The following is a 16,347-nucleotide window of genomic DNA, read 5'->3' as shown; positions in this document are numbered from 1 at the left end:
ATCCATGTAAAATCAATAGAATTTTCATTCCTCCTACCCCACTCCCTGCCATTCTGTACTTCTTTTATTTTCTTTTTTGCATGACTGTGACTATGATCTAATTATAAGTATGCCCTGATGTGAACACTGGGCTTAAGTTAATGTTTTGGGAAAGTTTCCTTGGAGTGAAAGCCAGAGTTTTAATCACAGCCAATGGGATGGACTTGGGAAAGAACTACCATTGCATTACAGACACGTACATGATTTCACATCAAGGGCATCAGATTTTCCAAAAGTAAATGACCCCTCTCCCACCAAGCGAATCCAACACCGGTTGTTTTCTGATCACTGATGGTTGTAGGGACTCAGCTGTCATCTTCCTGGTGTTCTTGAAGATTCCCTCGCAGTGACCTTTCTCAGATCCCAGACTCTCCCACTGCTCTGAGCTTGCTCAAAAGAGGAGCTACAACACCCTGGTGAGCCCCAGCCTCTGCCTCCTCCCATTCAGCAGACTCTTTAAGCACAGAGTTTTTAATTTTAACCTTATTATACCCTGAAGGACTTGATACATGGCCCTCTGGATGACATGGCTAATAGTGTCCAGGGCCTTCTCAAAGTGCAGTGCAGTCAGCAACACTGCTGCCCATCAGTGGAGCTGTTTTCTGATGTCCTTTTATCCATCAGGCCAATTTGTCCCTGTCAGCAGTCACAAGCTATGCAGGCAGGATTCCACAGACGGAAGGTAATGTTTGGTCTTTTCCACCAGCATGTTAAATATATTTCCCTAAAGCAACGTTGTGTTGAAGGTTGTGCTGCTGGGGGGAGACAGATTCATCAGCTCATGATCCTATCTTGTCTTGAGATCACGTTTCCTTATTCCCCAAGCCAAGAATACATGGAGTTTGATCCATGGCCAAATAATGTGATTCTGGGACATAGATTGGGATTACTGAAGATAAAGTGGCCTGGCCTTGAGGCATACTGTAAGAACACATGTGGTTATTAGATTGCATCCCATCTCTGCAGCGGCTGCCACGCTGCCAAGACTACTAAGCACATGCCTCCCTCAGCTCCCATGTGAGTCACAAGTTTGCTTTCACTCCAACAGCAAAACATAACAGAGAGGCTCACTGTCATTCAAGAGCTACAAGATGTCAGTTCATCTGGAGACAGAGCCTGCATCCCAGCTGACGCAGCACCTCAATAATGCCAAGTTGCAACTGCAGTGTTCTCACAGGTGTGAGCTATTTCTTCCTGAATAAATCACCAGTTCTCTAAATTCTCCGTGCTTCTCACTGGTGCTTACATCTTAAACACAGAAAAGCTCCAAAGCCTCACACTTTGCTCCAAATATCTAAAAAGAGCTTTCAGCCTAAGCATGTTGTTCCTTAAATGGTAATGATGGAGCTCTAACCCACACAAGGAAGGACTTTATCTTTGAAAGGATCACAGAAGTCAAATATAGCTTCCACAGCTGAATACCTAGAGTAGTTTTTGTTGTAGCTGTTGTTTTTTATTTTTACTAATTCAATACTAAGAGGCAGATATATGTTCAATCAATTTTCAGCTGGAGTAATATACTTGGACCACAAGGAGAAACTCAGCAGCCTTAGAAATTTTATAAGTGAAAGGATGGAGGCCCACTTGTCCAAAGTGAAAGACCATGAGGTAGAAAAGCTTTAGTAATTGTATCCTTCCCTTCACAAGCTCCTTTGTCCAAAGGCCCCACCAGCTGGGGAGCCTCTCTTGGTTTTTTAAAGTTCAAATTGTAGACCATGTGCATCAAAGTCATGCAGAGTGCTTCCTAAAGGTCTATTCCCACCTCTATCACACATCTACTCAATCTTAATCACTGAGGTTAGGGCCTCAGAAATCTGCTTTTTAATGTGATTCTCCAAGAATCTTTTTTGACATTAAATTTTAAAGGCATTTACCCAGGGTCTTCAGAAATTTCCAAACTACTAATACAATGGGAATTCTTTTTTTTAAAAAAAGATTTTTATTTTATTTGATTGAGAGACGTAGAGAGGTGGAGACAGAGAGAAAGGTCTTCTATCCACTAATTCACGCTCCAAATGGCCACTATAGCCGGAGCTGGGCTGATCCAAAGCTGGAAGCCAGGAGCTTCTTCTGGGTCTCCCATGCAGGTTCAGGGGCCCAAGCCTGCAGGCGCCATCTTCTACTGCTTTCCCAGGTACATTAGTAAGGAGCTGGATCGGGAAAGGAGAAGCCAGGACTAGAACTTGCATCCATATGGGTTGCCGGTGCCACAGGTAGAGGATTAACCTACTGCACCACAGCGCCGGCCCACAATGATGGGATTTCATGAAGAGCTGTCATGGATGCAATGAGCCCCAAACATGCCTTCATTTCTTTCTTTTCTTTTTTTTTTTTTTTTTTGACAGGCAGAGTGGATAGTGAGAGAGAGACAGAGAGAAAGGTCTTCCTTTTTGCCGTTGGTTCACCCTCCAATGGCTGCTGCGGCCGGCGCATCTTGCTGATCCGAAGCCAGGAGCCAGGTGCTTCTCCTGGTCTCCCGTGCGGGTGCAGGGCCCAAGCACTTGGGCCATCCTCCACTGCCTTCCTGGGCCATAGCAGAGAGCTGGCCTGGAAGAGGGGTGACCGGGACAGAATCCAGCACCCCAACCGGGACTAGAACCCGGTGTGCTGGTGCCGCAAGGCAGAGGATTAGCCTGTTGAGCCACAGCGCCGGCCACATGCCTTCATTTCTTTGCTCAGAATTGCCATATGTAGTTGGCTGTTCTCACGAAATAAGTATGTGGCATCCACCAAGATACAAATCTCTCAGGGCTATCATTAGTTCTTTCACTTCCTTTTCATTTTCTGCAGTGGCAACTAATAATTCCATTGTAAGTAAACAAGACATGTAATCTTGTAAAGCCAGTCTTCAAACAAAGCATGTAATTAGTACAACAACACAAAAAAAAATCACGTTATTTTAATTTATTGTATTCCACTTGAAGGGTATAGAACTAGTATTCAGTTGGACTCCAGAATGAGTCTTGCTTGATTGCTCAATTTCACTGCAACCCACAAGGGCATAACAAGGTTGAGAAGAGGGTGTCTATTAAAAGGACAGTCCTTATGAACCAATTGACATTTGAAAGAATCTGAAAAGATGGCTCAGAGCTGGGATAGAGTCCAGAATACTAGACGTTCAGTAAACGCTTACTGTATGATAATGAGAATTGTGATCCCTTTGCTTTTCATTATTTGCTGATTTATAGCTTCCTCCACATTCTCATCTGGTTATTTTATTGCTACTATCCTAAATACTTGTAATTGCATTATTAATCAGTGCATAATAAATAAAAATAACACTTAATTTGGAAATAATCAGTGTCATTAATTAAGAGACAAGATCACAGTGAATTCTATCTGACATTACACTGATGTTCCCAGTGAAAAAGCCTAACTTGCTAATGTTTCAACAACTGGAAGCAGCAGATTGAAGCAGAAACCCTAAGGTGCTTAAGTTTGGGAGAAAATTAAAACGTCCAAACCTCAAGGGAACTGTCCTGATAATCTTTACCTCTTTTCTTCCTATAAACAGACATTGTCTCAAACATTAGTTGAGAAGGACTACCTCAGGTGCACTACTACACACAGTTCTATTGCTTCCCTGTAGGATGCAAGGTCAGTGAAGAGAGGAACTAAAAATATACTTACTACTCTTTACAGGCACACAGGCATTACAGAAAATTGAAGCAGCTTGCAGCCAGTTAATAAATACCTAATGACTGGAAAGAATGACAACAAGAACCCTGGCACAAAAATAAGTCAAGAAAAAGTCCGTATGCCAAGATGGGCTTGGTGGTTGGTTCTGAGATGCCCTAGAGAGGGACTAGCAGAAAGTTCTTACTCTAAAAAGGACTCAGAACCAAATGATTACTTGCTCCTGAGGACCAGCCTGGTTCTGACAAACTAAGACAATAAAGGAAAAGAAAACCAACAAACAGAAACAAAGCCCCTCTCAATGGCAGCAAACAGATTGGAGGCACTGGTATTTCTATGCACTCCTTCATGCGGCTTCTCAGCCTCTCTCTTGGGCCTGTTGCAAGTGAATGACCCCTTCTCATAGGGAAACAGGTGTCTGCTGCCAATTAGGATTTAAAAATCAACAGGGGCTTCTTGAGAGAATGATGACAAGTCTAATTGCAAGAAGCAGCTGTAGAGCCCTTGGCTGCATTAGGGCGGGTTTTATTAATCCCCGTTTTGCTGGGTGCCTGGCACCCAGCTGGGGTCAGCTAACCTGTCACAGGGTTGAAGCTGTAAAATGTAGGGCAAGTATTTAATGACCTGAGCTCAGCAGGAGGGATTAGAGTGCCCCGTACTGACACAGGGAACTGGGCATATAAAAGTCAAGTGGACACAAAGGCCTTGTCAACAGGCTACAGCAGTTCAAAGCATTGCCACCACTACAGAAAGTGACCAGCACGCTCACATGATGCTCTGTGATTTATTCCTTCTTGCTGTTTTACTAACTTCTTATCAGCACACCACCCCTTTGTCCCAGCTATGAACATGGAGGCTCTTAAGATGGGGACCCAAAAGGATGACTGCTGATATTTGTTTTCATAAACATTCTCACATTCCATAAACCCTCTTATTTGATTTGAAGGGTATTAAGAATATGTGCTTATATGCTCCAATAGTGTCTCTCTAGGAAGCTCCTCCTGTCCTGTGTGTTTCAGGAACCCATTTATTGTGCCTGCACACCAGCTTTACCTTGAGGGCCTTTATTATTTGCTTTTATACCTGGCTCATTCATTCATAGAATACAGTATTTTTGATGGACTGTGTGTTTTAACTGTTTTTGTATTCTTATCATATAACATGGTGTCTGCCATGTAATAAGTGCTCAATAAATGTTTCTTTAAACTCCCACTTCCTGAACCAGGAGGTGTGGAATTTATCTGTCAAAGCATTGCTAACAACTGCCAAAGCAAACATAATCCAATCACATAGTTCCATTGCCATCTAAGAAGTCATTCCTTCAAAATGCCAGTGAAGATAGGAAAGCCCAAGAAACATTCCACCAGAAACACATGCAAACATTCTTTGTGGAATGCCTTGGCATTCCCTCGTAAGAATCATCCAGTGAGAGCCCAACAGAGAGGAAAATGAAACCAGAGACTAACATTTGCTCATAGAAACATACAGACCTTTTTTTAGGCAGTGCTGAGAGGTTAGGGTCAAATGGATTAACAGGATGAAGGGTTTGCAGTTGGGAAATTCTGCAGGTCCTGTGACTATATTGAAGTGTGCTTGCCAAAACTAGTCCATATACACATGAAATCGTTTTCAACTATCATTTACTAGGATCTTACTCTATATACTGTATTAGTAAGTTTTTTTGTTACCATAATGAAATTCATGAGACAATCTAACTTTATAAAGAAAGGACATCTATTTATCTTACAATTTTAGAGGTTCAAAGGCCGGGCACCCCACTGGCTCAGTTTCCAGACAGGCTTCTTGCCTGTGTCTCATCACGGCAATGGCAATGGCAGATGGCAATGGCGGAAGTGCGTGTGGGAGGAAGGGATCATATCCTGAAACAGAAAGCAACAGAGCTGGGTGGGGTCAGGCTCAGGGTTTTATAGCAACCCTCTGCAGGAACCACCTTAATCCCTCTGAGTACAGAGCCCCAGTGACCCAACAACTTCTCACTAGGCTTTGCCTTTTAAAGTTTCCATTGTCTCCTAACACTGCTTCCCTGGTGACTAAACCTCCAACACACGGTTCAATGGAGGACAAACCACATTCAAACAAGAGCATTACTCTGCTGTTCTAGCCCATGGAACACATAGAGGAACAGCATTTGCTGTTGTCCTGCAGCTGCTGTCAGCCAAGGGAAAAGGCATCACAAAATTTGCATGCATCTTCTGTGATCTAGTAGTGGAATGGATTATGAAGCATATCTGAAGGGGGAAGTAGATGTTGTTATAAAAGAGAACATCTCATTGTGAGCAGGATTTTGCTAGCCTCTCTGTTCACATTCCAAAGACAACAACAAATATTTGGATGAGAGATTAGTACAAGCAACAGAAGTACAAGTTACCTAAGCAAGAGTGAATGAGGTCTGAATTGAATAAGAGGGGAAATGAACAAAATAAATAGAGAAGGGAGGAATTCAGGAGAGTTGGTCCCACAGTACTATGCTAAGTCATCTTCACTTGGTTTTCTAAGAGATCTGTCTGTATTACAGACAGAGAGACAAGCTCAGTTCAGTTCTTCATCACCCCCAGTGGGCACATGCAAGGTGTATTAGAAAGGAAAAGTGTGACTTCAGGTAACAATTTAACATTGTCAATCATCCTGGCAAAAGGGGTTGAAATCTTAAATTAGTGAGAGGACCAAAGGAGAAAGAGGAGGGTGGGGAGTGAAGAATATTTACAGATAGTGTTGATGAGCTTGGAGCAGGAAAAGAGAATAAAAGTCAACATAAAGTCCAAAATTAGGAGAACCAGGTGGAGACTTAGTGCAAAAACAGTGAGAGGGAAGGGAAGAAAAGGTGCCAGTTGACACCAGAGAAAAAGCTGAATTTTAGAGGTATTGCATGTAGAATTTGTAGCTAAACTTTAAAAACCAGACAGATTTTGCATAAGGCTCTGAATGTATACTTAATAAAAAATGTTTCTTAAATATAATATTTTAACCTAATGGATCATTATGAAGAAGTCTGCCCAAAGTGCTAAATAAAATTAAAAATTAATCTTATAATTTCAAATATTTTTGCATATAGGAGTAGGCATTTGAGATGCTGCTTGAGATACCCCCATCCCATATCTGTGTCTCATTCCAGTCCCGGCTCCTCCTCTTTTGATCTAGCTTCCTGCTACTGCGCATCCTGGGGAAGCAGCAGATTTTGGTTAATTACCTGGGTCCTGCCACCCACGTGGGAGACCTGGATTCAGTTCCTGACTTTGGCCACACCCATCCCTGGAGTTGCAGAAATTTGGAGAGTAAACAAGCTGATGGAAGATTTCCCCTTCTGTCTCTCTGCCTTTCAAATAAGAAAGTGAAATAAATGAAATAAAACATTTAAATATTGTGGGGACCTGGCGCTGTGGCACAGTAGATGAATCATCTGCCTGAGGCACCGGCATTCCATATGGGCACCGGTTCTAGTCCCGGCTGCTCCTCTTCCAATCCAGCTCTCTGCTGTGGCCTGGGAAAGCAATAGAATATGGCCCAAGTGCTTGGGCCCCTGCACACATGTGGGAGACTGGTAGGAGGCACCCTGGCTCCTGGCTTCAGACTGGCACAGCTCTGGCTGTTGAGGCCATTTGGGGAGTGAACCAACAGAAGGAAGACCTTTCTCTCTGTCTCTCCCTCTCACTGTCTGTAACTCTGCCTCTCAAATAAATAAGTAAAATCTTTAAATATACATATATATATATATATATATTTTGTATAGAGTGTAAAAGAAAAGGACCAATATACACAATCCCCAAAATGCAAAGCTAGGTTACTGCTTTCTTAAGGAAAGATGAGCTCATGGAGCCAATAAAAGACTTCCAAAGGGTATGTGCAAGAACTTGTTTTCAGTTGTGTGGGGGACAGAGGCAAGAAATGGTTACCACACTCTTGGAAGCAGGGCTGTGTGTTGGCAACAGGGAGTATTGATTTCAGCCTTTGAGACATGTTCACTAGAGAGCAAGTGGCACCAAAGGGTTGACTGAAAAGGTAAGGCTGCCACTGATTTGTTGGCTTTCAGAACTCTGTTCACTGCGGCAAGTCTTCATTAAGTTTAAAATCTGTTCTGGTGTCCACTTATAACCATTGTACTGAAATTTACTGGTTAAACAAGGTTAAGACTAGTTTCTAATCATTACTGGTTAGTTAGCAAAAGCTTTAGAACCCTCAAGTCTTCCCTGGGAGCATGAGACTTCAATTATCTCAATAGATATGAGACCGATACAGCAAGACTATTTCATTGTATTCTACTCTACCCTAAAAAATATCTCCAATAAAAATTCTCTCGTAATAATGGAAAGATAATCAAGCAGTAAGTACTTACTTCCCTGAATTGTGAACACTTTGAATTTGTGTGACCTTATTAATTAACCTATTGTGATTTAACTGGCATCAAATACACTTCTCATTTTGCTGGTTGTTATGATGTGGCACATTCCTTGCTCTACAGGGAAGATTTCAATCTCAGTATTAATGTGAAACAGTTGAAATTCAGAATTGTTCTTTACTTAACTTCGGGGTTATGTCTATGTGCTACGAGGTTTCCTTTGTAAATTATTGGTTGTGGTTGCCAACTGATTTAAATACTTTGAATTCTAAGGTGATTTGGGGTAGAGACATTTGGTTCCTGTACAGCTGATGTCTGTGGCTATGCATGCTTCAGCTGTGCTACTGGTCCCTATGGGCTGACAGAGTGCTTGCTATGTGGATATGTAAACACGTATGTCCAAGCACACATTCCTACAGGATCAGCTGAAGGCCTTCATTTTTTTTTAAATCCACCTGTGTATTGATATTGTGATGTAAGATTTGGAAGGTGTTTGATTTTTTTCTTTAATGTAACTGAAAAGGAGTGCTACCTCAAACATTATTGAACTAGAAATAGTCTCCAATGCCAGATTCTATACCATGTAACTCTTATTCTTACACACATTCCCAGGTATTGTTTTGACTCCTAATTGCATCTTTGCACAATCTTGAAAGTCCCTAGAGGACCATGCCTACCTATTTTGTTGTTTGATCCCTGTGACTGGCAGGGAGTTTGGCATATAACTGATGCTCAATAAGTGTTTGCTGAATAAAGGAATCAGTTCATTTTATTTTCGGGTGCCAAAATATTTCTCCAATGAAAACAGAAGTAACACATTCCTTTTATTATGCTCACTTCCAAGTTCCAATCAAGTTGTAAGTACTTAGAATTCCCAAACAGAAGGATTGTTGGCAATGATCATTTCCAACCCCTCTGTTTTATTAATATTCTTGAAAAACAGAGAAGCATTTTTAGATAGTAAAATTGCAATCAGGAAATGGATCTTTTAAAGACTTATTCATTCATTCACTCATTAATTCATTCATTTGTTTATTTATTTGACAGGCAGCGTGCTGGTGCAGGCTGATGGCAGGAGCCCAGAAATCCATCAAGATCTCCCACGTGGGTGGCAGGAGTGCAAGAACTTGGGCCACCTTCTGCTGCTTTTCCCAAGCATTTTAGCAGGGAATTTGACCAGAAGCCAAGCAGCTGGGACTTGACTGGGTGTTCTGATATGGGATGGTGGGGCTATAAGCAGTGGCTTAACCCACTATACCACAACACCAGTCCCTCTTTATTCTTAATGTAGTGTTGTTCCTATCTTCCCTTACCGACTCTTTTACATGGATTTTAATTTTTTAGCAATCCAACACAGCTTCTAAGCAGTTTTTGTATCAATTTCATTGAAACATTCAAATTTAGTCCCCATATTTTCAGTGGAATCAGATTTGGAAAACAGAACTCTTGTAATCAGTTCTTTGCCAATACTAAATCACTAACACATTTACACAGTGATTGTTATTGGATGCCTGAAGCTTCTCCTCTCCACTTCTTTCTTTTAACACATCAACAAATAATTTCTCCAAAGGAAGTAGAAATGAATCCTAATCACAAAGAAGAGTAAGAAGAAAAGATAAATGTATAATTCTGGACCTGTTCTAGGTTTGATTAAACACCAAAATATCTTGTAAAGCCATAGTCTTATGTGTAAAGCAGAAACAGTTGGTTTTTTTTTGTTATTGTTGTTACAATCTCACATATTCATATTGATAGGGACTCCAGGGACCCCTGGAAAGGAAAAGAGCAAACATAGGAAAAAAGCATGAGATTGTAATTCTCCAGGAACTATGAGGGAGTAGGGGACAGGAGAAACATACACCATGTAATCCTGGCTAAACCAACCTGATTGAACACTCAGCAAACTTCTGTTCAAAACAGACTCCAATGTTGGTCCCCTGATTGCTTCAGTACAACACCTCATTAGAACCTCCTCTAGATATACATGAAAATCCGACTTGTGAGCATTTCAGGGCAAACAGCTCCCAGAGGTGTAAACCTTCACACCTTCCTTGTCATTGTGCCCCATTCATTGTGGTCACGAGATGAAAACCGAGCAGAGAAGAGAAGCAGCAACTAAGAAGACAGCAGCACCCCTCAACAGATCCTGCAGGCAAGAGAAGCTATGATCCAGAAGACTGCAGAACTGGATAAATCCCACAGAGAAACTGTGACACGGTGGAGAGGAGAGGCTGTGACTGAGAGCTGCTACACTGGAGCTGTGCTGCTTCTAAAGTAGCTGGAGAGGAGAATCTGCCACATCTCTTGTGGCCAAGACACACACCTGAGTGACTAGAGCCATGACTCTTGCAACCCTGACAGCAGAACGTTACACAACAGTATATTCCTTCCTTTCTCAGGCAGGAGCAAATACTACAAACATTGAACTTACAGATGCTTTGGTTTGGGAGCAAAATAAAATACGAAAATTATGAAAGTGATCATAATGTCTCTCTGTCAAAGGCAGATACTTGGCTGCCGATCACAAAACTAAGTAATAGGTTTGTGTGCTCATTTTTTGCTTTACAAAGCATCAGTCATTTGACTTGGAGAGAATTCAAGGTCATCTCATATACTATTGCCCTAAACTACCCACATCATGGAAAACAGGCATGGGTACCTACTTGTAGAAACAGAAGAAATCAAGGTGAACTTCAGTTCTCTGGAAAGATATTAAATGAAGTGTGCAAACCCAAACATAGCAAGATACCTTTTCCAGAATCCTGGAGGAACTCAGAGTACATTAACAATGGCAGATGCCAGCAATTTCTCAGCAGACTGTTTGGCAGTACCTAGGATAGTAGGGTAGGATGTAAAATGTATTATTTGGATGTTTCCACAAGGTCCAAGTAAATCCTTTGATACTGTTCCTCTCCTACTTTTCAACTTCAGGATGAAATGATGTATTTAGATTAATGATTGCATGGAATAAATAGGGTATTATCATTCTTGGGCAGGAGTAGCTAGTGGTATTTCTGTTTTTGTTTTTAAGATTTATTTATTTGAGAAGCAGAGTTACAGACAGAGAGAGATGGAGATGAAGGATCTTCCATCTGCTGGTTCACTCCCCAGATGGCCACAGTGGTTGGAAATAAGCTGATCTGAAGCCAAGAGTCAGGAGCTTCTTCTAACTTTCCCATGTGGGTGCAGAGGCACAAGGACTTGAGCCATCCTCTTCTGCTTTTTCAAGCCATTAGCAGGGAGCTGGATCAGAAGTAGAGCAGCTGGGATTTGAACTGGTGCCTTTATGGGATGCTGCCACCACAGGTGGAAGCTTAACCTACTGTGTCACAGTGCCAGTCCCTTGTTTTGCTTTTGTTTGTTTGTTTGTTTTACCTACCAAGCATGTGGAAGGGACTGACAGTGTTCTGTGAAGAAGGGACGGCAAGCTTTCAGATGATAATGTTCTCTTGCTCAAGTACTATTTCATGAAGTTCGATAATTCTTGGAATGATAAAATATTAAATGGCTTATTGAGACAGTAATACCTACTTCCCTGCAGAGTATACGTTCCTTGGCCCCCAATGGATGCCTGAATTTGTAGACTGTACAGAACACTATAGTTTAATAGCTTTTCCATCTTAACTAAGCACTTAACACACACAATGGCCATCACTTTTGCAGTTTACATTGCAACAGCAAAAGTAGAATGAATTTCTTTTTCCTTCACAGTTTCACAGATAGAAGATTCAATCTTACATGTATCTTAGCAAGCTCTGCACGCAGATTTTTCCTTTCTTTAGTAAGTTAAGAACTTTCATCATTTCCATTAAGGAAGCACTTCACAGCTTCTCTTGGGAACATCCGAGTAACCAGCATCCTTACTTTTGTGCCTTGGGACTATTATTAAGTATAATAAAGATGACTTGAACATAAGCACTGTGATACCATGACAGATCTGATAACCAATATAGCTACTCAGTGACTAAGGAACAGATAGCCTATACAGCATGGGTACCTAAGACCAAGAAAGGCATGATGCACAATTTGTTGGGATGCAGCAGGATGGCTAGAAATTTCATTGCACCATTTGAAATGGCATGTAATTTAAAACTTACAAACTTTGCATTTAATATTTTCAGTCACAGTTGACCATGGATAACTGAAATGATGGAAAGTAAAGCCATAAATAAGGGAGAACAGCTGTGGTTGCTGATCCTGGTTATGTACTGAAGTTTCTGAGAAATTAAAGAATAATACCATTGCCCAATTCCCCATTCAAATTAATGAAATCGGAAATGATGGGTGTGGGCTTCAGTACTTTTTTTTTTTTTTTTTTTTTGGCAGAGTGGATAGTGAGAGAGAGAGACAGAGAGAAAGGTCTTCCTTTTTGCCATTGGTTCACCCTCCAATGGCTGCTGTGGCCGGCGCATCGCACTGATCCAAAGCCAGGAGCCAGGTGCTTCTCCTGGTCTCCCATGGGGTGCAGGGCCCAAGGACTTGGGCCATCCTCCACTGCCTTTCTGGGCCATAGCAGAGAGCTGGCCTGGAAGAGGGGCAACCGGGATAGAATCCGGCGCCCCAACCGGGACTAGAACCCGGTGTGCCGGCGCCGCAAGGCGGAGGATTAGCCTGTTGAGCCGTGGCGCCGTCCTGGCTTCAGTACTTTTTAATAAACCTCCTATGTACTTTAACACACAGCTAAAATTTTGAATCATTCATTTAACCCTTCCTTATGGGGGATGTCCTACTAATTAGATACTCTATTATCAATTCTTGCCCTTTGCAATGATTCTGCCTGCTTCTTTCTTTGCTCTACTGAAGGTGCTTTCTTCCCAATGTCTTGTCCTATTGTAAGCATTTCCCAATCACTTTCCCAGTCCTTGGTTCCCACCATATTCCTCCGTTTTCCACATTGCCTCCAGAGTGGTCTTACTGAAAAAGTAATCTGACTGCGACAATCCTCAGCTGAACACCCATTTATTCTGCCGTCTAGTCAAGCTCCTCATCTGGGCATCCATAATCTTTCCAATCTCTCTACTCCCTTCTTCCTGCTCCTCAGCCTCCTCTGCTCTAAGTAACTTCAGTGATCTTCCAAGTATAGAGCTGCCACATAAAATACAGGATGCCTAGATTTGTGTTCTAGGTAAACAACAAAGAATGCAATATTTGGAACCTGTTTTTGCTAGCAAAATTATTCTTTTATGTGGAATTCAAATTTAACTTTGTGTCTTATATTTGCATTTGATAATGTGACAATGCACCTCAAGGAAAATTCTGGGAACCAGAGTCACCCCCTTCTCGGCTCATGCAGCACACAATGCTGCTGCTGCTCTTCTGGGCACTCTCTTCTTGGCTGCCGTGAGCTGGGTGAGGACTTGACTCCTTCTCCTTGTCAGTCCCTGGGCACACACACACACACACACATACTTCTTTCTCCAAATCTCCACCCAAGAATTGTGTCCATGCCTGTCTCCTGACCATACTCTCCACCCTGAGGCAAGACTGGGAACAAGTTGATGTCAGGAACTGAGTCTTAGTCCTTTCATAATCTTAGTTCTTAGCAGCACCTGGCACACAAGTGTTTAAGAAGTGCTTGGAAAAAATTATTCAATGACATTTGAAGAGCATTACCTTGGTTTTCAGCAATAGAACCATCTCCCTCTCTGGACCATCACCACCCCATATCCTCAGCCAAATCAGCTATAATAGCCATACTTTAGGACACTGTACCCTTTAAATACTGCAGAATAAAATTTTTGAATTTTCTGTACTTCACAGAATAACCCATATTTTTGTTTGTTGTTAATTTCCTTTAGAGAAATTTCCACAGAAGGAAAGCACTTAAAATGTCACCTCTTTCAACCTTCACAACAAGTGTATGAGATGGGCTATTTAAGGGTTAGAGATAGGAAGCTTGGTGCTCAAAAAAATTCAGAAATAACACAGGGTAGTAAGAAGCAATATTGGCCAGCACCGCAGCACAATAGGCTAATCCTCTGCCTGTGGAACCAGCACCCCGGGTTCTAGTCCTGGTCGGGGTGCCGGATTCTGTCCCAGTCGCTCCTCTTCCTGTCCAGCTCTCTGCTGTGGCCCAGGAATGCAGTGGAGGATGGCCCAAGTCCTTGGGCCCTGCACCTGCATGGGAGACCAGGAGAAGCACCTGGCTCCTGGCTTCGATTACCACAGTGCACCGGCCATGGCGGCCATTGGAGGGTGAACCAATGGAAAATGGAAGACCTTTTTTTCTGTCTCTCTCTCACTGTCCACTCTGCCTGTCAAGAAAAAAAAAAAGCATTATTGTATCTTGGAGCTAGGTACATCTGAACTGAGTTCTTTCTAATTGACAGTGCTTCTAATTTTACTCTTAAGAACAGTTCACCTTCATTCAAGATTAAGACAGTCAGTCTCCAAGATAGCCCCAGTAACACTGCCCCCCAACCACTTCCTGGTATTAACATTCTTCTGTATACTTTTCCCACATTGTACCATGGTTGAGCTGTGACTAATAGCATAAGACAAAAGGTACACCACTGCTGAATTCAGTTATAAAGGACTGTCACTTCCATTTTGAGTACTGTCTCACCAGCTTGGACTGTCTCTTCCTTTTGGATGTCTCATTGTGAGGCAATGCCATGTTGGGGTTAACCTAACAGTGAAGGGGAGATAATGCTTGCCAAAGGTCATTTAATAGATATTGAAAGATCATTTTCCAGTCTACCAAGTCTTTTTTTTTATTTTAAAGATTTGTTTATTTATTTAAAAGGTAAGGGTTACAAAGAGAGGGGCAGACACACACACACACACACGCACATCCACTGATTCATTCACTGAAGCCAGGAACTTCATCCAGATCTTCCACATGGGTGCAGGAGCCCAAGTACGTGGGTCACCTTCTGCTGCTTTTCCTAGTCAATTATCAGGGAGCTGGACAGGAAGTGGGATGCAGGTATCACAGGTGGTGGCTTTACTTGCTGTGCCACATGCCAGCTCCCATTAAGTCTTGAGATGACAGCAGCCCAGGCTGTCAGCTTGATTTTTAATCTTGTGAGAGATCCTGAGCCAGAACTACCTAACAATGCTGCTCCTGGATCCCTGAGCCTCAGATACTATGTGAAGCAATAATGCTGATCTTTCCAGGGTCTGGGTTTTGGGGCAATTAGTAACACAGCAAAAATAACTAATACACAGTTAACAAGCCTTTTTTTTCTTCTAAAAGATTCTTTGACATAATTGGGTAGAGATCTCTCAAACACACCATTTACCTACTGTCCATCTCAGCTCCTCATATGATAACTGATGAAGGCCATGTCTTAAGCTGGAGCTCTGATAGCCAAGCTGGCTTCTGATGTAACAAATATGGAGAGAAGGCTGGGTCTCCGTGGAGCTTCAGCTGCTGCATGGCTGCCACAGGCCCTGTTTGTGAAGTTGAGGGTAGAATCCAGGAACAGGAGGAAGAAAAGAAGGAGAAAGAGGAAGAGGTGGCAGCGGTGGGTGCGTTCCCCGGCGGGCAAGCTCAGGACTCGCCCAGGGCTTCTCAGCCTCTGTGGAGAAAGGTCCAGAATGAGGTCCCCGCGGAGGCCCATCTCGGGGTGCACCCCCTGCAGAACAGATGGGCTCTGTGGTTCTTTACGAATGAACGCAGCCGGGCCTGGCAGGACAATCTGCATCTCGTCACCAAGGTTGACACCGTGGAGGACTTCTGGGCGATGTACAGTCACATCCAGCTGGCCAGCAAGCTCTCCTCCGGCTGTGACTACGCCCTGTTCAAGCTGCTGTGTTTGATCGAGGAGAGCTTTGAGGAGCACAGCAGAGAGGTGTGCGGGGCCCTGCTCAACGTCCGCACCAAAGGAGACAAGATTGCCGTGTGGACCAGGGAGGCCGAGAACCAGGCGGGCGTGATGCACATCGGGTGGATATACAAAGAGCGCCTGGGCCTCTCCACCAAGACCGTAATCTGCTACCAGGCCCACACCGACAAAGCCACCAAGAGCAACTCCCTAGCCAAGAACAAGTTTGTGGTGTGAGGACACCGGAGTCTCTGACTGCCGTGGTGGGGGCGGGAGGCAGGGGGCTCCAGCCTTACCCATCCTGGAGTGAATATAAATAGCTTGACATAGAAAAAAAAAAAACAAATATGGAAAGAAAATAGACTGATGACTCTCCTTAGCAATGCCCCCTGAAACCTTCAGTCTTCCCAAGGCACTGGTGGCTGGTAATTCATGATGGATTCTGAGTTATTTCTGCATACCATCTCCATGAGCATGTTGTAAGGTATTTATTGAGCAGCCTTTAATGATGAATAGAGTGAGAAACACCAGGCAAAGAATATGGCAATA

At 42.9% G+C, this 16,347-nt stretch overlaps 1 protein-coding gene across 1 annotated transcript; it reads left to right on the top strand.

Moving 5' to 3' along the window:
• The first annotated feature begins 15,408 nt into the window (after positions 1-15,408).
• On the top strand, positions 15,409-16,035 carry LOC133756666 (eukaryotic translation initiation factor 4E type 1B-like). The gene has a single exon (XM_062187271.1). It carries the CDS (start codon positions 15,409-15,411, stop codon positions 16,033-16,035), a length of 627 nt encoding a protein of 208 aa, XP_062043255.1.
• The last annotated feature ends 312 nt before the right edge of the window (positions 16,036-16,347 follow it).

The sequence above is a fragment of the Lepus europaeus genome, chromosome 3 (genome assembly GCF_033115175.1).
Source record: "Lepus europaeus isolate LE1 chromosome 3, mLepTim1.pri, whole genome shotgun sequence".
Taxonomy (NCBI): domain Eukaryota; kingdom Metazoa; phylum Chordata; class Mammalia; order Lagomorpha; family Leporidae; genus Lepus; species Lepus europaeus.
This window is presented reverse-complemented; position numbering and strand designations above follow the sequence as displayed.

Bases quoted from the DNA above. Each gene is read 5' to 3' on its own strand.
- LOC133756666 (XM_062187271.1), top strand. From the start codon at position 15,409: ATGGCTGCCACAGGCCCTGTTTGTGAAGTTGAGGGTAGAATCCAGGAA.